The 20,033-nt window shown below is 46.3% G+C and overlaps 2 protein-coding genes and 1 pseudogene across 5 annotated transcripts in view; 2 read left to right on the top strand and 1 right to left on the bottom strand.

Annotated features, from left to right (window-relative positions):
- The first annotated feature begins 200 nt into the window (after nucleotides 1–200).
- MIP (major intrinsic protein of lens fiber) lies at nucleotides 201–19,534 on the top strand. The gene is made up of 5 exons (XM_003939329.3): nucleotides 201–602; nucleotides 1,121–1,285; nucleotides 1,724–1,804; nucleotides 4,148–4,670; nucleotides 19,462–19,534. The coding sequence occupies exons 1-4, from the start codon at nucleotides 243–245 to the stop codon at nucleotides 4,331–4,333; spliced, it is 792 nt and encodes a 263-aa protein (XP_003939378.1). The 5' UTR covers nucleotides 201–242; the 3' UTR covers nucleotides 4,334–4,670; nucleotides 19,462–19,534.
- On the bottom strand, nucleotides 3,090–3,806 carry LOC101035839 (dynein light chain roadblock-type 1 pseudogene; annotated as a pseudogene).
- The window catches only part of TIMELESS (timeless circadian regulator), a 43,328-nt gene continuing 29,478 nt past the window's right edge, over nucleotides 6,184–20,033 (top strand). Inside the window, exon 1 of one of the 4 annotated variants that reach the window (XM_074402748.1) lies at nucleotides 6,184–6,305. The gene's annotated coding sequence lies outside the window, so the exon portion shown is untranslated. Of the gene's footprint in view, nucleotides 6,310–6,456; nucleotides 7,128–19,494; nucleotides 19,563–20,033 lie in introns of those variants that run through there. The other 3 variants (XM_010349976.3, XM_010349975.3, XM_074402749.1) reach the window with 3 other exon arrangements.

The following is a 20,033-nucleotide window of genomic DNA, read 5'->3' as shown; positions in this document are numbered from 1 at the left end:
CACCCTCACTGCCCGGGCTCTCTCTGCTCATCTCCCAGCTGAGAGAGGCAGGAAAATCCAGCATCTTTACTATGTATGGGAGGGGGCCTAGCCCTGCACAGCTGTGAAGGGGTTAAGAGGCTGGGCCAGCTACCTCAGCCTGCCCCTCCCAGGGATTAAGAGTCCTCTATAAAGGGGACTGTCCACCCAGATAAGGCCAGGGGGGTAGCAAGGACCCAGGCACTGTGCCCATCCCCCCTGCCATGTGGGAACTGCGGTCAGCCTCCTTTTGGAGGGCCATATTTGCGGAGTTCTTTGCCACCCTCTTCTATGTCTTCTTTGGGCTGGGGTCCTCACTGCGTTGGGCTCCTGGACCCCTGCATGTGCTGCAGGTGGCAATGGCCTTTGGCTTGGCCTTGGCTACCCTGGTACAGTCTGTGGGCCACATCAGTGGAGCCCACGTCAATCCTGCAGTCACTTTTGCTTTCCTTGTGGGCTCCCAGATGTCCCTGCTCCGTGCCTTCTGCTATATGGCCGCCCAGCTCCTGGGAGCTGTGGCTGGGGCCGCTGTGCTGTATAGTGTTACCCCGCCTGCCGTCCGAGGAAACCTAGCACTCAACACGGTAATGGTTGGCTGAGAGGGGATGGGAACCTGGTGTCCTGACTCTCTGTTGCCCTGACTCCCTGACTGGTCCAGGTGAATCAGCTCCCCTGGGATCTGGGACAATATGTGCATGTGTGAGCATGTGTGTGTGCATGTATGAGCATATGTGTGTCAAAGTGGGGAGGATGGACAGGTGGTTTAGAGCTGTAAGGAAGGCATAGGGCCCTGGACTGAGAATTAAGAAACCTGAGATTGAGTTTCAACTTTCCTTCCAACTCCTTGCAGGTTCTTAAGGAAATTTATTTTACCTTCCAAGCCTCAGTTTCCTCATCCATGTAAGTGGGTGCAATCATTTCTATCATGAAGGAGCATTGTTAGGAGATATTAAGATGCAAATACAATGACTATGAAGGGGGTTGTATTATCCTTCCTCTCCAGGGACATGATGCCGTAAGGGGCTCCTTGCTGGGGAATCGTTGAGGAGGTAACACCGCAGCAGCCCTAATGAGCTGCCTCTCTTCTTTTTCCTTTGCGCAGTTGCACCCTGGGGTCAGCGTGGGCCAGGCCACCACAGTGGAGATCTTCCTGACGCTCCAGTTTGTGCTCTGCATCTTTGCCACATACGACGAGAGGCGGAATGGCCGACTGGGCTCTGTGGCCCTGGCCGTTGGTTTCTCCCTTGCCTTGGGGCACCTCTTTGGGGTAAGCAGGAAGGAGAGAAACTTCTCATTCAAGGATTCCGGGGCCCCTAAACCTTTCCTAACCTTTAAGGGTTCTTCCTGCCAACTTCACTGTCAAACATGAATGTTACCCGTCGCACTCTGTACTGGCACAGAGGCATCAGCTCCACCCTATCCCACTCTTGTGACTGCTATATCTAGTCCTTCTTGACCCCAAGGTACAAATGCATGCATCCTGGCTAGACATGGGCTTTGCCTATGGATCCATAGGCTGTTCCCAGATGGGGCATCAGTTGCTCTCACCCCATTGTGGGAACCACCGGAGAGTCATGCAGGCTGTCCTTCTCCACTTGCTGCTGGCTGGAGACCAGATGCCAGCTCTCAGGGGCAATGTGGCTTGTGGCAAGAGAAGCTGGGGTGGAGCAGGGGGGTGTCTCAGTTACAACTGTCTCTTTTGCAGATGTATTATACTGGTGCAGGCATGAATCCTGCCCGCTCCTTTGCTCCTGCCATCCTCACTGGGAACTTCACCAACCATTGGGTGAGTGAAGGGAGAGGGACAAGATCCTGGAACCCTTCTGGATGGCTGTGGTTTGCAGGTTCCAGGCTGGGTTCCTGCTTTCCTTGTGTGTGTTTTGGCTGTTCTACCAGCACTCAGCTAAGGGGGCTGTCAGAGAGTTTGGCATGTCTGTGTGAGCAGGATTCACGATTTTACTAGAAAGAGAGGCTCTTGCTCATATTGTTCCTTCTCTGCTTAGTCAGGGAGTATGCACTGAGTATTCACTGGGTGCCTGAACTAAGGGGTATGAAGAGAGACAACTAAATATGAGCACAATAAATTCTGCTCTCAGAGATCAGGATGTGTTGTGAGCACAAATGGGCCTCCGTTTTAACACATCACTGGCTTTGTGTGTGACCATGGGCAAATAACTCAATCACTCTGTGCTTCAGTTTCTTTTACTATAACATGGGACGTTACAAGAAATGCGTGAAAGTTGTATGTGAGAAACATTTAGCACAGAATCTGGTATAAAGTAAGTACTCAATAAATATTGGTTGGGTTTATGTTGTTTTGAAAATATGCAAGCCAAACATATGGAAATAATTCAAAAAAATGTCAAAGCTGTACACTCATTTTTATAACAACATTATTTGCAATGCCAAGAGGTAGAAGCAACCCAAGCGTTCCTCCGTGGATGAGTGTGTAAACAAAATGTGGATATGCATAAATGGAATATTAGCCATAAAAGGAGGGAAATCCTGATGCATATTACAACATGGATAAATCTTGAGTACATTATGATAAGTGAATAAGCCAGTCACAAAAAGACAAATACTGTATGTTTACAGGAGGTATTTAGAGTACTCAAATTCATAGACACAAAGTAGAAGGATAGTTACCAGAAGCTGATAGAGGTGAGGTGATATAGGCAGTTGTTTAATGGGTATAGAGTTAAAGTTTTGCAAGATGAAAAATTTCTAGATATGGGTTGCACAACAATGTGAATATATTTAACACTACTAAACTGTACAAGAGCGAAACTCCATCTCAAAAAAAAAATATATATATATATACATACATATATTTAAATATATATATATATATATATATATATATATATATATATATATACACATACATATATATTTTTTTGAGACAGAGTCTCGGTCTGTGACCCAAGCTGGAGTGCAGTGGCGCGCCATCTCGGCTCACTATAACCTTCACCTCCCAAGTTCGAGTTATTCTCCTGCCTCAGCCTACCAAGCAGCTGGGATTACAGGCACCCACCACCAGGCCTGGCTAATTTTTGTATTTTTTTTTTAAGCATTTTAGTTATTTTTAGTTAAAGAAAAACAGCCTTCTCCAAGGGCAACAAAGTGAACTGAAGGTCAGAAGGAAGCTGGGTGTGGGCTTCTCCCAAGTTCTTGCTCCAAAACCTGGAGGTGAGGCGAGAGGGCCCTCCCGGAGCTCTGGAGAAGGCTCGCACGGCACAGGGGTTCCTTTGGTTGGGGAGAAAGAGCCACCAGCCCACACATGGTCACTGGATTGGTCTGAGTGGGCTCCAAAGTGACTGTCACGTGCCAGTCTGCTAACATACTCGACATTAACATTCTTGGGGGGCATTAAATTAAGGAATGACACAGGGAGTCAGGAGAGTGGCCTATTCGGTTGGATTCTGAATCACAATCAGGAAATAGTCTTTATCTGGTGCAACATAATCTCATTTTTCTTGGAGCGAATTCGAAGGAAGGCGAGATCGTTCTGGGGGTCAATTTCACACACGGTGCTCCGTGCCTTCAGGATGAAGCTGTGCATGAGGCTGGCATACTGGGTGGTGGTGGGGTTGTCCATGGTGCTCTTGATGGGATTGCCTTCTGTGTTCACCACGATGATTCCCTGCACTCCCGTCTGGCTCTGAAGTTGCTTCAGTGTCTCCTCCACCTCTGCCATTTCCGACAGATCCGGTAGCCCCACGTAGCCAACACTCAGCCCAGTCCCGTCAATTTTTGTATTTTTAGTAGAGACGGTGTTTTGCTATGTTGGCCAGGCTGGTCTCGAATGCCTAACCTTGTGGTCCACCTGCCTTGGCCTCCTCAAAGTGCTGGGATTACAGGCGTGAGCCACTGTGCCTGGCCAAAAATATTTAATATGGCAAATGTTATATGTATTTTACCAAAATGTATAACAAATTTTTGAAAGCAACATACAAACTAGTGCAAAGGTGTAGGAAAAAGGAGCCATTTGATGAATCAGAAAAGAAATGGTGTTTCTCGTATATATCAAGTGTACAATGTCTTGTTTTCTGCTAAGGGGGTTGAGAAAGGAGCAGCCTTGCTGCTCTGCCCACTCCCAAACCTGAGTATTCCTTTTCTCTTCCTACAGGTGTACTGGGTGGGCCCAATCATTGGAGGGGGTCTGGGCAGCCTCCTCTACGACTTTCTCCTCTTCCCTCGGCTCAAGAGTATTTCTGAGAGACTGTCTGTCCTCAAGGGTGCCAAACCCAGTGACTCCAATGGACAACCAGAGGTCACAGGGGAACCTGTTGAACTGAAGACCCAGGCCCTGTAGAAGCTCCAGCTGAATAGAGGGAGTAGAAATCTTCTGAGTTTACGTGGAGGGTTGAGCCGGCCCCTAGATGAAGAAAGAGACTGTGGGGAGGGGCATGTACTTCTTTATTTTTTAACTTATGTATGTGGTTTTTTTTTTCTTTTTCCTTTTGCTGTGTGAAATCTTTCAAGTTGCATTCATGAGCTGGTTGGTGCAAACCTCCCTTCCTCCCCGTCCCACCTTCCTTCGCCGTGTGTGCTGATTGTGCATATGAATGTGAGTGAGTGTGGCTGGGGCATGAGAGCTAAGGAAGCAAAAAGAGGTGCCATCCTATACCTCCCTTCCTCGACCCAGTATGGTGAGTACAGGGTAACCGACACCTTCTGTTTCTGGCCTTTACCCTGCTGCCAGTCAAGTGTGTGGCTCTTGATTTCTGAGGGAACAGAGAGCAGAAAGTTACTCCACACACGAGGCAGATGGAGAGAAGTGGAGGAGACAAGGCATTCCAAGGTTTAGGAGAAGGGACTCAAGGGAGGTGAGTGGTGAAAATGGAGGTATTAGCCCCGGATCAGGATGCAAGTGTTCCAAAAAACTGGGGGGAAGTTAATGTGAACATATAGCCTGCTTATCTCAGGGATGCTTGCCCCAGGGACTTGGGTGGGGAAGTAGCTCTGAGAAAAGTGAACACTAGGATTTGAGCTATTTTGTAAAGGCATGTAAACCTGTCTACATCCACTGGCTGGTTGTGTTCATTCTGGCATAATGGATCTCTTTGGAGGTCTTGGGCCAAGGAGCTTCTAACCTAATTAGGCTTGGGCAAGCCTAGAATCTAGAAAAATTAAGCAGCTTATCTGGTCAGCCTGACATCCACTGGTGTAGCCACCTGGCAGATGGTATTTAAGCCCCACAATTGTTCCCTAAGGCCAACACAGGAAATCTGACTCCTGGAGCAAATAAATGCAGGGGGTGGTAGTAGGGGGCATAAAGGGAGAGGCTTTGACTCTCTTTTAAATTATTTAGAGCTAATCAAAACACTCTTCAAATGGCATCTTTCTGCTTTTATCACTAGTTCCGTGTTTTGTTTTGTTTTGTGTCTGTGTATTTTCATTTCTCTGTCATGTGTCCTTTCATCTTGAAGCAAATATCTTCTAACTCCCTCATACCCCAGAAATTGATTCATTCTATTCAAATGCATAACAATTCAGGAGACTATTATTCACTTGAGCCTATCTTCTTCTTTTTAGAGAGGGGGGTTCTTACTATGTTGCCCAGGTTGGAGTGCAATGGCTATTCACAGGCACAACCATGGCACACTACAGCCTAGAAATCCTGGGCTAAAGCGATCTTCCTGCCTCTGCCTCCCCAGTAGCTGGGATTACAGGGGTCCAGAGCAGAGCCCTATTATCTTCTCTTGTGGGCAAGATCATATCAGCAGAGGCCAGAGGAGACCTTCAACTGATCAATGAATATTTATGGTTGCTCTCTTCCATTTATGAGCCTCTTGCATACTTTGAAAGCTTTAAAGGTCTACCTATAATACAGCAGACATCCCCCACCCCAGAAGACTATTCCTCCCTATACTTCAGCTCTTCACTTCCTCCCAAATAAAACCTAACTTTTCTAACTAACTATTTAAGACTTGGAATAGTCCGCTTGACTAGAAGAAGGGGAAGAATGTTTGTAAATTCATCTCTAATTGGACTTTCATTCTACTGTAATTCAACAGAAAATTCATAGCGCTGTGATTTTTAGATCCCTTGTAGGGGATCTACCTCACATTAAACAATCCCCGCACTCGCTTCCCTTTACCTTCCTTCATCGCCAATCTCCGCCCCCGTTCCGCTCGGAGTCACGTGGACCAGCCCGGCTGGCCCCGCCTCGCTCTACGCGCTGGCGGGGAGCGGCCCAGCCGAGCCTGGTGGCAGGAAAACCTGCGGCACTGCGCCTGAAGGCCGCTGGCTCCTCGGGGCTTCTGAGGACCCGCAGGGAGCGGGTGGGTGAGTGTGTGGCGAGAGGGCGCTAAGCGGACACTGGGATCCTTTCGAAGCTGCGGGGGCATTCTCGGGAGCTGCCGAGTCCCTTTTCCCGCCACCCGGTTTAGAGGCAGGGGGCGGGGCGCGTACTTGAGGCGCGCACGCGCAGTTCTGTACTCTGCGCCTTCTGCGGTGCCGCGATCCCAGGTCGTGCCGGAGGCTCCCTTCGCATTGCCCTGCTTGGGCCTCCCGCGGGGTAGGGTTGTGATGAGATAGGGGCTTGGAACTCCTGAAGTAGCACAGAAGGTGCCTGGGGGAGTTCCACTTCGGAGCTCCCCATCCAGTTGAAAACTGCTGTGTGTCCTGGCGGTCAGCAGGGGTAGGGATTCACAGGCGGCTTGACTTAAATCGTGTGTTTTTATGGAATGGATTTCTCCCTTTCCTTCTGTTTGCGTTTGTCAGATGGACCTCAGCGGCTAATGAGGCTTTTCCCCTTGAGCCTCTCAATTATTTTCCTTAAATACTTCCACTAGTACTTTCAATTTTTTAATTTTTAATTTTTTTTTTTGAGATGGCGCTTCGCTCGGTCGCCCAGGCTGGAGTGCAGTGGCGCGATCTCGGCTCACTGCAGCCTCCACCTCCTGGGTTCAAGCGATTCTCCTGCCTCAGCGTCCCCAGTAGCTGGGATTACACGTGCCCGCCAGCACACCTGGCTAATTTTTGTATTTTTAATAGAGGTCTCCAACCCCAGACCTCAAGTGATCCACTTGCCTCAGCCTCCACTGGGATTACAGGCGCGAGCCACCGCGCGCGGCCCCGCTAGTACTTCCTACAAAGTAAAGGTAAATGGTCATTTCATGTTACATTTAAAACTCCTTTTTGACTACCACAGTTAGGCTTAAATCTTTAAGTGGGCGTCTGTGGGCTCTCACAGTCTGGCCCTGACCTAAATCTCATTTGTAAAGCTTTTATGCACCTGACTCCTGGCCACGTGGGAAGATTGTGACTGTGCTCTTTCATCTCAGTACTTAGCGTTCCTGCTGTTCCTTCTGCTTGGAAGTGAACACGGCTCTGCCAAGTGAACTTCTCTTTGAAAACTGAGCGTAATTTTCCCTCTGAAAATCAGTTTATCCAGCCTTTTTAGGCCAAGTTAGTCACTTCCTCCTTTGTGTCTCTGAAGTTTTTCACTCCCTTCTATTACCAGGAGCACTGATACAGCTCAATACAAGATCGATAAAAGGTTACTGAGTTCCTAATGTGTACCATGCACTGTGTTTAGGGCCAGGCTTGCAGAGATGAGTAGGATGGAGGGTTCCCCTCCCTTAAGAAACTCAATTCTTAAGGAAAACACATGTAATTGAGTCTTCTGCTGTTACAGTGAAAGGGTCATAAAGAAGTCCTCCCCGGCTTCCTGCCTCCTGTCACTGCACTGACACCATCTTACATCCTGATGCCTCCAAATCTCTGGCTCCAGACGCTTCTCCCTCATCTTCCAGAGTTCTCTTTTCAGTTCAGTTTAGTAAAGCATTGTGCTGGGTAGTGATGATTCCTGATCTGAAAGAGTTTAGGTTTTATTGCAGTTAACATAGGATAGTTAGAATCACCTGAGGAACATTTTCAAAACACCTTGCCCAAACCCCACTCCTGGAAATTTTGATCCAGTAACAAGGCTCTGAAAATTCAAGAGTGAATAAGAATTCCTGTCCTTGGCCAGGCGCGGTGGCTCATGCCTGTAATCTCAGCACTTTGAGGGGCCAAGGCAGGTGGATTACCTGAAGTCAGGAGTTCCAGATCAGCCTGGCCAATATGGTGAAACCTCGTCTCTACTAAAAAAAAAAATTAGCTAGGTGTGGTGGTGGGTGCTTGTAATTCCAGCTACTTGGGAGGCTGAGTCAGGAGAATCTAAAGAATCTGGGAGGTGTAGATTGCAGTGAGCCAAGATCACGCTGTTGCACTCCAGCCTGGGTGACAGAGCGAGACTGTCTCAAAAAAAAAAAAAAAAAAAAAAAAAAAAAAAGAATTCCTGTCCTCAGGGAATCTAAGGCTAATGGAGGGAGATAGACTTTGATTTTAACTTTTACATATGACATGAATTGTAAGTACCATGATGGAGGTCTGAATATGGCACACAGTGGACAACAAGGAAAAGGAGGTCATTTCTGTATGGAGAAGTCAGGAGGAAGTCCCTTTTGGGCAGAGTCTTTTTTTTTTTTTTTTTTTTTTTGAGACAGTTTTGCTCTTGTTGCTCAGGCTGGAGTGCAATGACATGATCTTGGCTCACTGCAGTCTACACCTGCAGGTTCATGCGATTCTCCTGCCTCAGCCTCTCAAATTGTTGGAATTACAGGCACCTGCCACCAATCACAGCTAATTTTTGTATTTTTAGTAGAGATGGGGTTTCACCATGTTGGCCAGGCCGGTCCCAAACTCCTGACCTCAGGTGATCCACCCGCCTCAGCCTCTCAAAGTGCTGGGATTGCAGGCGTGAGCCACTGTGCCTGGCCTGAACAAAGTCTTCAAAGCTAAGTCGATATTTGGATGGAAGGCCATTGTGGATAGAGTAGTGGCTTGAGAGAGAAGCTTGAGAGATAAACAGCAGAGAGATCATGAAAGACTTTGTATTGTAGGCACTGGGGTCACTGAAACTTCAGTTTTGTAAAGTAATGCATATGCTAGCAGTTAAGAATTCAAATAGTACCAAAGTGAAAGACAAATATTTCTCCTACCTTAGATCCCGCAGTTCTCAGAGACAATCACTATGAAGTTTCTTACGTATCCGTTGAAGTGTTTTAAGCAGGATGGTTATATACCCTAAATCAGGTAACCATGTTGCGGCTAGATTTAACAAGACTGGAGGCAGCTGGGTTCATGCCTGTGATCCCAACACTTTGGGAGCACAGGTGGATGGATTGCTGGAGCCCAGGAGTATAAGACCAGCCTAGGCAACATGGCAAAACCTTGTCTCTACAAAAAATACAAAAATTAGCAGGACGTGATGACATACCCCTATAGTCCCAGCTATTTGGGAGGCTGAGGTGGGAAAGTTGCTTGAGCCTGGGACGTCAAGGCTGCCACAAGCTGTGATTACACCACTGCACTCCAGTCTGGGTGACAAACCAAGACCCTCTTTAAAAAAAGAAAAGTAAGGCTGGAGGCAGAGAAGGAGGATAGGAAGAGGTTGAGCAATCTAAGCAAGAGATAGGAAATGAATGAACTAAGTTAATAGCAGTTGGGATAGAAGGATAGACAGGGGCTGATAGAAGAGCTTAAGGAAGTTAAGTGAGATGGAGCTAAGGTGACTCCTAGGTTTCTTTTAATAAGGTGAAACTCTTAGCTTTTTTGACTGAGGAGATAGTGTCAGTCCTTGAGAGAGCCAAACTGGAGACAGACTTGGGAAGATGAGTTCGGCTTTGGACCTGTTGAGTGTGTGTCTTTGAGACATAAAGGTGAAGAATGCTATTCAGTTAGCCAGTTTAACATATGAGATTGTCATCTCAAGAGCTCAGAGGGGCCAGAAACAAAGGTTTGCTGGCTTCTGGCTTGGATGGTAGTTGAAGTACATGGGAGAGGATCAGTTGCCCAATCAGGCTGTGTACAGTGAGAAGGGAAGAAGGCTAAAGATGCAGGCCTAAGGAAAATCAGCACTGAAGTAGGAGGAGGACCAGCCAATAAGAGGCCAAAGGGAAAAGTTTTATGTTGGATTTTTTTCCCACTTTAAGAAGAACTAGGACAGGTGTGGGGGCACATGCCTGTAATCCCAGCACTTTGGGAGGCGGAAGTGGGAGGATAGCTTGAGCCTGGGCTGGTTGAGGCTATAGTGAGCTGAGATCACACCGCTGCACACCACTGCACTTTTGAGACACTGTCTCAATAGAAAAAAAAGATGGAATAGCCTTGAGCAACTCATAATACATGGGGATAGGGCTAGTATAAAGGGAAGGTTGAAAATAAATAAGGAAGGCCGGGCGCGGTGGCTCAAGCCTGTAATCCCAGCACTTTGGGAGGCCGAGGCGGGTGGATCACGAGGTCGAGAGATCGAGACCATCCTGGTCAACGTGGTGAAACCCCGTCTCTACTAAAAGTGCAAAAAATTAGCTGGGCATGGTGGTGCATGCCTGTAATCTCAGCTACTCAGGAGGCTGAGGCAGGAGAATTGCCTGAACCCAGGAGGCGGAGGTTGCAGTGAGCCGAGATCGCGCCATTGCACTCCAGCCTGGGTAACAAGAGCGAAACTCCGTCTCAAAAAATAAATAAATAAATAAATAAATAAGGAATAACCAACTAAGGGACAGGAAGTGGTTAATCAGGATCACAGAGTGCTTAGATTACAAGCAAAGAACTAAGGGTGGGTGTTTGAAATATGTATGTTTTTAGGCTTGGGTGGAGAGAGTTGAAAGAGTTCATGTCTGTTAGTCTCAATTGTTCCTAAGAGGAAGGGAGCAGACACCAAGTAGTAGGCAAGGAAGTAGTAGAGTAAAGGGGCTTGGGGAGAATGATGAAAAGTTAGGAACAGTGGTTCCTTGGGAAGAGACAATGAGGCATACCAGCAATACCGAAATGATTTGCTGGACCAGGCTGGAGGCCCTGCTCAGGTTGCAGGCTATGTATCTGCTTTATATCATTACACAAGGTCATTTGGTTTTCTCCAGCAAATCTGGGTCTAGATTTAAATTGACGTCTAGGAAGCAGATGATTACATTGATCTGAGGTTATGGTCTTTTGCAGGGTGAGTGCATTGAAATGAAAAGAGACGGAGGCCACACGGGAAAAGGGCTAAACTGATGTATATACAATAGTAGGATAAGTGTGACCCCTGTTTGATCATTTTGTTTTGTTTTGTTTTGAGACAGAGTCTTACTCTGTCACCAGGCGCAGGCTGGAGTGCAGTGGTGCAATCTCGGCTCACTGCAATCTCCGCCTCCTGGTTTCAAGCAATTCTCCCGAGTAGCTGGGACAACAGGCGTGTGCCACCACACCCAGCTAATTTTTGTATTTTTTAGTAGAGACGGGGTATCAACCATGTTAGTCAGGATGGTCTCGATATCTTAACCTCGTGATCTGCCCACCTCTGCCTCCCAAAGTGCCGGGATTACAGGCCTGAGCCACCGTGCCCGGCCTGATCATTTTGCTTTCTAGCTCAGAAATCTTCAGTGGCTCCCTGGCTTAGGTTCTAAATCTTTGAACTGATGGACAAAGATGAGATTTTCCCATAAAGCTGGCTCCAGCTGCCTTTCCATTGCTTTCCTGTTGGACTCATTTATTCATAGTGGCTCCCTCTTTGGTTATACACTGGCAGTCTCCTTAAAAGCCCCTCCTGAGGCCGGGCGCGGTGGCTCACGCCTGTAATCCCAGCACTTTGGGAGGCCGAGGTGGGTGGATCACGAGGTCAAGAGATTGAGACCATCCTGGTCAACATGGTGAAACCCCGTCTCTACTCTCTACTAAAAATACAAAAAATTGGCTGGGCATGGTGGCACATGCCTGTAATCCCAGCTACTCAGGAGGCTGAGGCAGGAGAATTGCCTGAACCCAGGAGGCAGAGGTTGCGGTGAGCCGAGATCATGCCATTGCACTCCAGCCTGGGTAACATGAGCGAAACTCCGTCTCAAAAAAAAAAAAAAAAAAAAAAAAGCCCCTCCTATTCCCAGCTGCCTTAGTCTTATGCAGCTTTCAAAGGCCCAGTTCTAATCATGCTTCCTCTGATAAAACCTCTTTGACCACTTTAACCTGAAAAGAGTCCTAGTTTTTTTGTTCTTTTCAGGATCATGTATTTAGAGCTTGTATTGCCTTATCTTTTACGTTGTTTGTTCTATATTAATGTGGGTTTCATTTCTGCAACTAAATTTTTTAAATTTCTTTAGCACGGCCGTTGCACCTACACATTATCTTTTGTCAGGAAGTTTCTTCCTAAGCATTTAGTAGCTGACTATAGAGTCTGACAGATGGAGAAGAAATTAATATTTGGGGGATTCTTTCTGTTTTTGTTTTGTTTGTCTTTCGAGATGTGGTCTCACTCTGTTACCCAGACTGAAGTACAGTGGCACGATTTCAGCTTATTGCTCCTGAGCTCAAGTGATCTTCCTGTCTTAGCCTCCTGGGTAGCTGGAACTAAAGATGTACATCAGCATACCTGACTGATTTTTGTATTTTATATTTTGTAGAGTCTGGGTTTCGATATACTGCCCAGGTGCTTCTCAAACTCCTGGACTCAAGCGATCCTCCCACCTCAACCTCCCAAAGTGCTGAGATTACAGGCGTGAGCCACCATGCCCAGCCAAGGGTTCTTACCTTGTGCCCAGCATAGGGTAGAATGCTTAATATCATTGCTTCTCAAACTATCTTGGTAAAGGACCAGGTAGATTTTTCCCTCAAGCTGTTATAGATCAGTAGTGTTCTACAAGCACTTCTGTAAAATAAAATTACTAGAAAAATAACTTTTAAAAAGATATACAGAATACAGGCTTTTTATTATTATCATTGTTAGATTCAACAAACATTGTCTGGGTGCAGTGACTCACGCCTGTAATCCTAGCACTTTGGGAAGCCAAGGTGAGTGGATCACTTTAGGCCAGAAGCTCAAGAGCAGCCTAGGCAACATGGCGAAACCCCATATAAACTATAAAATACAAAAAATTAGCTTGGTGTGGTGGCACAGGCCTGTAATCCCAGCAACTTGGGAGGCTAAGGGACAATAATAGTTTGAATCTGGGGGTGGAGGTTACAGCGAGCCAAGATCACACCACTGCACTCCAGCCTGGGTGACAGAGGGAGACCCTGTCTTAAAGCAAAATAAAACCATAAACTGCCTTGCTCTAAGATGTTCTAAGTGCTAATGCTTTCTTTCTGATGCAGACTGCTAATAGTTTGTGGATTGGCAATGGTGTGATGACCAAGCTTTGCTTAGCACTGCTTTACATGATCTCATTTATACTTCCCCGACATCTCATGAGGGTGGGTATTATTATTATTTCCTCAGTATACTGATAGGAAACAGATTTAGTTAAGCCACTTGCTCAAGTTCACCAATTTAGTACGGGACAGAATTGGAATTCAAGTGCTAGATGCAGTTTTGTTCATACTGCTTGGTCTCAAAGAGGATTCTTGGAGCAGAGTTGGTTTGGGGCAGGTAGAGTGTTTTGTTTTCAAAAAGTAAGTTAATTTGAATTGCAAATGTATTTAATATTTTAGCTGTTGTTTTCCTTTGGTTCTTGCATTTTAATGCCTACAAGTATTGATTTCAGATGAATATTGCTTCATCTGAACTGCTTGATACTTAGTTCAGTGGGAAAAGTAACATCTCTTTTTTTTTTTTTTTTTTTGAGACCGAGTTTCGCTCTTGTTACCCAGGCGGGAGTGCAATGGCGCGATCTCGGCTCACTGCAACCTCCGCCTCCTGGGTTCAGGCAATTCTCCTACCTCAGCCTCCTGAGTAGCTGGGATTACAGGCATGCGCCACCATGCCCAGCTAATTTTTGTATTTTTAGTAGAGACGGGGTTTCACCATGTTGACCAGAATGGTTTCAATCTCTTGACCTCGTGATCCACCCGCCTCGGCCTCCCAAAGTGCTGGGATTACAGGCGTGAGCCACCGCGCCCAGCCCTAAATGAGTTATTTATTTAAAAAAAAATTTTTTTTTTTAAATAGCAGTCTCATTCTGTCATCCAGACTGGAGAGCAGTCGCACAATCTCAGCTCACTGAAGCCTCTACCTCCCTGGCTCAAGCCATCCTCCCACCTGAGCCTCCCAAGTAGCTGGGACCACAGGCACACACCACCATGCCCAGCTAATTTTTTTGTATTTTTGTTAGAGACAGGGTTTCACCATGTTGACCAGGATGGTCTCGATCTCTTGACCTCGTGATCCACCCGCCTTGGCCTCTCAAAGTGCTGGGATTACAAGCGTGAGCCCCCGCGCCCAGCCTAACTAACATCTCTTTTAAAGGTCCAGATCCACTGGGCGTGGAGGTGCGTGCCTGTAGACCCAGCGATTCGGGAGGCTGCGGCTGGAGGATCTCTTGAGTCCAGGAGTTCAGGGCTGTAGTGCGCTGTGCTGATTGGGTGTCCACACTAAGTCCGGCATCAATATGGTGACCTCCTGGGAGTGGGGGACCACCAGGTTGCCTAAGGAGGGGTGAACTGGCCCAGGTTGGAAACAGAGCAGGTCAAAACTCCCATGCTGATCAGTAGTGGGATTGTGCTTGTGAACAGCCACTGCACTCCAGCCTGGCAACATAGTGAGACCCCGTCTCTTTTTTTTTTTTTTTTTTTTTGTTTTGTTTTGAGACGGAGTTTCGCTCTTGTTACCCAGGCTGGAGTGCAATGGCGCGGTCTCGGCTCACTGCAACCTCCGCCTCCTGGGCTCAGGCAATTCTCCTGCCTCAGCCTCCTAAGTAGCTGGGATTACAGGCACGCGCCACCACGCCCAGCTAGTTTTTTGTATTTTTAGTAGAGACGGGGTTTCACCATGTTGACCAGGATGGTCTCGATCTCTCGACCTCGTGATCCACCCGCCTCGGCCTCCCAAAGTGCTGGGATTACAGGCTTGAGCCACCGCGCCCGGCCGAGACCCCGTCTCTTTAAAAAAAAAAGTCCAGCTGGATCCACTGGCTCTATGGTGTTTGACAGAATTCTTACCTGGTCTATGATGAAATGTGAAAATAAAGTTAATGTAATGAATTTTTTTCATAAAGTCATGTTTATCAAATTTAAAGGACAATATTTTATCCTGAGATTTTTATCTATAGGTTTTTTCTTGTTAAAATAATAGAAACAGAATGTATATAGTAAATTGTGTGGAGTGTCATTTATAACGGTTGTTTGAGATATAATTCATATGCTGTAAAATTAACCCTTTTAAAGTGTACAATTCAGGCTAGATGTGGTGGCTCACACCTGTAATCCCAGCATTTTGGGAGGCCAAGGCAGGAGGATTGCTTGAGGCCAGCCAGGTGTTTGGGACCAGTGTGGGCAACATAGGGAGGTACCATCTTTACAAAAAATTGAAAAATTAGCCAGGTGTGGTATTGAACACCTGTGGTCCCAGCTACTTGGGAGGGTGAGATGGGAGGATTGCTTGGGCCAAGGTGTTGAGGCTATAGTGAACGATGGTTGATTTGTACTCCATCCTGGACTGGTCAACAGAGTGAGACCCTGTTTAAAAAAAAAAAAAAAAAAAGCAAGAACACCCCTGTACAATTCTGTGATTTTTAGTATATTCAGAGAATTGTTCAACCATTTCCACCCACCTCAGCCTCCTAAAGTGCTGGAATAACAGTCAGGAGCCACCGTACCCGTCCTGTTTTCTGTCTTTTTGCATTTGCCTATTCTGGACATTTCATATAAATACCGTCATACAATAGATGACCTTTTGAGTTTGGCTTCTTTTTTTTTTTTTTCTGAGATGGAGTTTCACTCTTGTTGCCCAGGCGGGAATGCAGTGGCGGGATCTCAGCTCACTGCAACCTCTGCCTCCTGGATTCAAGCCATTCTCCTGCCTCAGTCTCTTGAGTAGCGAGAGGATTATAGGTGCCTGCCACCAGGCCCAGCTAATTTTTTGTGTGTTTTTAGTAGAGACAGGGTTTCACCATGTTGGCCAGGCTGATCTTAAACCCCTGACCTCAGGTGATCTGCCCACCTCGGCCTCCCATAGTGCTGGGATTAAAGGTATGAGCCACCGCTCCTGGCCGTGTTTGGCTTCTTTCACTGAACGTAATGTTTTCAAGTTTCATCTACTCCATAGCATGTATCAGTCAGTATTCCATTTTTTTCTTCTTTTTTTTTTTTTTGAGACAGAGTCTTGTTCTGTCACCTAGGCTGGAGTACAGTGACGCAGTATCGGCCCATTGCAGCCTTTACTCCCAGGCCCAAGTGATTCTCCCACCTCAGCTTCTCTAGTAGCTGGAACCACAAGCACATACCACCATACTTGTACTTGGCTAATTTTCTTGTGTTGTTTTTTAATTTTTATTTTTTGTAGTGACCAGGTCTTACTGTATTGCCCAAGCTGGTCTTAAACTCCTGGACTCAAGCAATCCTTCCACCTCGGCCTCCCAAAGTACAGGGATTTTAGGCCTGTGAGCCACTAAGCTCAGCTGTGCCCTTTTTAAATGTAGGCTTTTGAATTTGAGTTATCGTAGTTAGGAGGCAGGAGGATCGCCTAAGGTCAGGAGTTCCAGACTAGCCTGGGCAACATGGTGAAACCCTGTCTCTATCAAAAATACAAAAAAATTAGCCGGGCATGGTGGTGTGTGCCTGTGGTCCCAGCTACTTGGGAGGCTGAGGTGGGAGGATGGCTTGAGCCAGGGAGGTGGAGGCTTCAGTGAGCTGAGATTGTACGACTGCTCTCCAGTCTGGATGACAGAATGAGATTGCTATTTCAAAAAAAAAAATTTTTTTTAAATAAATAACTCATTTAGGGCCGGGCGCGGTGGCTCACACCTGTAATCCCAGCACTTTGGGAGGCCAAGGTGGGTGGATCACGAGGTCAAGAGATTGAAACCATTCTGGTCAACATGGTGAAACCCCATCTCTACTAAAAATACAAAAATTAGCTGGGCATGGTGGCGCACGCCTCTAGTCCCAGCTACTCAGGAGGCTGAGGCAGAAGAATTGCTTGAACCCAGGAGGCGGAGGTTGTGGTGAGCCGAGATTGCGCCATTGCACTCCAGCCTGGGTAACAAGAGCGAAACTCCGTCTCAAAATAAACAAACAAACAAATAAATAAATAACTCATTTATAAACATTATATTGGGGTGTTCTCTCTGAGCCTGTTTTTCTTGATTTATAATATGGAGATCTGTAATATGATTGTACCTATCACTGAGGACCTGTGTGTTCAGTGCATTTTGAAGAGGGTGGCTCATGCAGCCTGTAATCCCAGCACTTTGGGAGGCATAAGCAGGCGGATCTCTTGAGCTTATGAGTTCAAGATCATCCTGGGCAACATGGCCAAACCCAGTCTCTACAAAAAATTTAAAAATTAGCTGGGGCCAGGTGCTCAGTGGCTCACACCTGTAATCCCAACACAGTGGGAGGCTGAGACAGGCTGATCACTCGTATTCAGGAGTTTGGGACCAGACTGCCCAACATGGCAAAACCCCATCTCTACTTAAAAATAAAAAAAATTAGACAGGTGTGGTGGCAGGCGCCTGTAGTCCCAGCTACTCAGGAGGCTGAGGCAGGGAATCGCTTGAACTCGAGAGGGAGGCAGAGGTTGCAGTGAGCCAAGATCATGCCACTGAGCTCTAGCCTGGGCAACAGAGTGAAACTCCGTCTCAGGGAAAAAAAAAAAAACAAAGTTTATCAAGTCTAGTATTACACTCTCACACTGAGAGAGCAGACTGCCCTCTGCAAAATGAGATCAGCATTCATTTGGTGTAGTTTGGGTCTTTTTAAAATTTTTATTTATTTTATTTTATTTTTTTATTTTATTATATTTACTTGGGTCTTTTTATGTGTTTTTTTCTCTTCTCATTCCAAGGCTGCTTAATCTCTAGCCAGTGTCTGCCTTTTTGATTGATGGGTGTGTTGCTTAGTGCTTACGTGCTGCCTCCATCCCATAATTTTAAGTACATGCATGATATTCAGTCCATATGCATGAGCTTTGATGAGCTAATTATCATACGGGGTCATGATAAGGATACTTTTTCTCTTTGATGGTATGCCTTGCCCTGCAGAGCTGCCAGTTTGTGGTTTGGCCTGGATCCTGCGGGCCATGGGGTCCTTGCCTTGCTTGCTTCTCTTATCTTACATTTTATTTTGACCTGCTTAACTTCTGCGTCTCATCTTGCTTATCTGTGCTTTCACCTTGCTTCTGCTCTCATGCTCTTAATCATTCTATCCTTTATCGAACTTTAAACTCCCTTTGCTATTCTCCTGCCTTATTTTCCCTAATCTGCTGCCTCAGTTACAATGAGCCATGATTGTGCCACTGCACTCCTGGGTGCCAGCCTGGGTGCCACAGTGAGACCCTGTCTCAAAAAAAAAAAAAAAAGCTGGCCGGGTGTGGTGGCTCATGCCTGTAATCCAAGCACTTTGGAGGCCAAGATGTGCGGATCACTGAGGTCAGGAGTTCAAGACCAGCCTGACCAACATGGTGAAACCCCATCTTTAAAAAAAAAAAAAAAAAAAAGCTATAAAATCATTTTGTGAACTAGAGTGTGCTAGGAAAAGATATTATTATTGTTGGTTGTACAAATGATTTCCTTTCTTTTATGAATAATTTTCTTGGGTTGTATTTTCTGAAATGAGTTTACTGTTTCAAACGGTATGACCCAGGATAATCTCTTCATTCAAAATTAGGCAAATATTTATTGTATACTCCGCTGGGCATGGTAGCTCACTCATGTAATCTCAGCACTGTGGGAGGCTGAGGCAGGTGGATTACCTGAGGTCAGGAGTTCAAGACCCACCTGGCCAACATGGTGAAACGCCCATCTCTACTAAAAATACAAAATTAGCTGGGTGGGGTGGTGTGTACCTATAATCCCGGCTACTCAGGAGGCTGAGGCAAAATAACTGCTTAAACCTGGGACATGGAGATTGCAGTGAGCCAAGATGGCACTACTATACTCCAGCCTGGGCAACAGAGTGAGACTCTGTCTCAAAAAAAACAAAAAAAATTATTGCATGCTCACTATATGCCAAGCTCTATTCTAAGCACTGGAGAATGCGGCAATGAAACCTTGCCACGTGGCACTTTTCCTTTTGTTGGACTGGCTTACAATTTTTTTAAATATATAAATTAATGATTTCTAAATGCTAGAAGAACACTAGTATATTATGACATTTCCATCCATCTGAAGTGAAATGAGAAAAATAAGGATAATGTAGTGAGGACTGAATTCTGTCACCCAGGCTGGAGTGCAGTGGCACAATCTCAGCTCACTGCAACCTCCACCTCCCAGGTTCAAGCGATTCACATGCCTCAGCCTCTGGAATAGCTGGGATTACAGCTGCCTGCTGCCACACCTGGCTAATTTTTTTATTTTTAGTAGAGACAGGGTTTCACCATATTGGCCAGGCTGGTCTCGAACTCCTGACCTCAGGTGATCAACCTGCCTTGGCCTTTCAGAGTGCTGGGATTACAGATGTGAGCCATTGTGGCCAGCCTCTCCTCCCTTTTATTTTGGTAGCCAAGAGGGATGGCTATTACAGTCTCTTATTTTTGTCTTTCAGGTAAAATGATAATCATGTTGAAAATAGAGGCTTGGGTGCTCTGCTGAGGCCATTCGTACAAATACTCAATTTTAGAATTGGTGTACTCTGGAGGAACCAAGGTAAAGGGGAAGGGTAGCAGGCAGGACTGTGTGAGGTTGTCTGTCTAGGAGTCTTCCCAGATACGGCTTTGTGTCTGCTATTAGAAGACTATCATTTTACATCTTTTAGTGCCAAAGTATTATACAGTGCCTCCTTTTGAAGAGGATATGCTGATTCAGCATCTTTATAGCGCTGTTGTATATATATATATATATATATGTATATATATATATATATATTTTTTTTTTTTTGAGACGGAGTTTCGCCCTTGTTACCCAGGCTGGAGTGCAATGGCACGATCTCAGCTCACCGCAACCTCCGCCTCCTGGGTTCAGGCAGTTCTTCTGCCTCAGCCTCCGGAGTAGCTGGGATTACAGGCACGCGCCACCATGCTCAGCTAATTTTTTGCACCATTAGTAGAGACGGGGTTTCACCATGTTGACCAGGATGGTCTCGATCTCTTGACCTCGTGATCCACCCGCCCCGGCCTC

The sequence above is a fragment of the Saimiri boliviensis genome, chromosome 7, assembly GCF_048565385.1.
Source record: "Saimiri boliviensis isolate mSaiBol1 chromosome 7, mSaiBol1.pri, whole genome shotgun sequence".
In the NCBI taxonomy this organism is placed as follows: Eukaryota; Metazoa; Chordata; class Mammalia; order Primates; family Cebidae; genus Saimiri; species Saimiri boliviensis.
The sequence above is the reverse complement of the archived record's forward strand: the minus strand, read 5'-3'. Positions and strand labels throughout refer to the sequence as shown.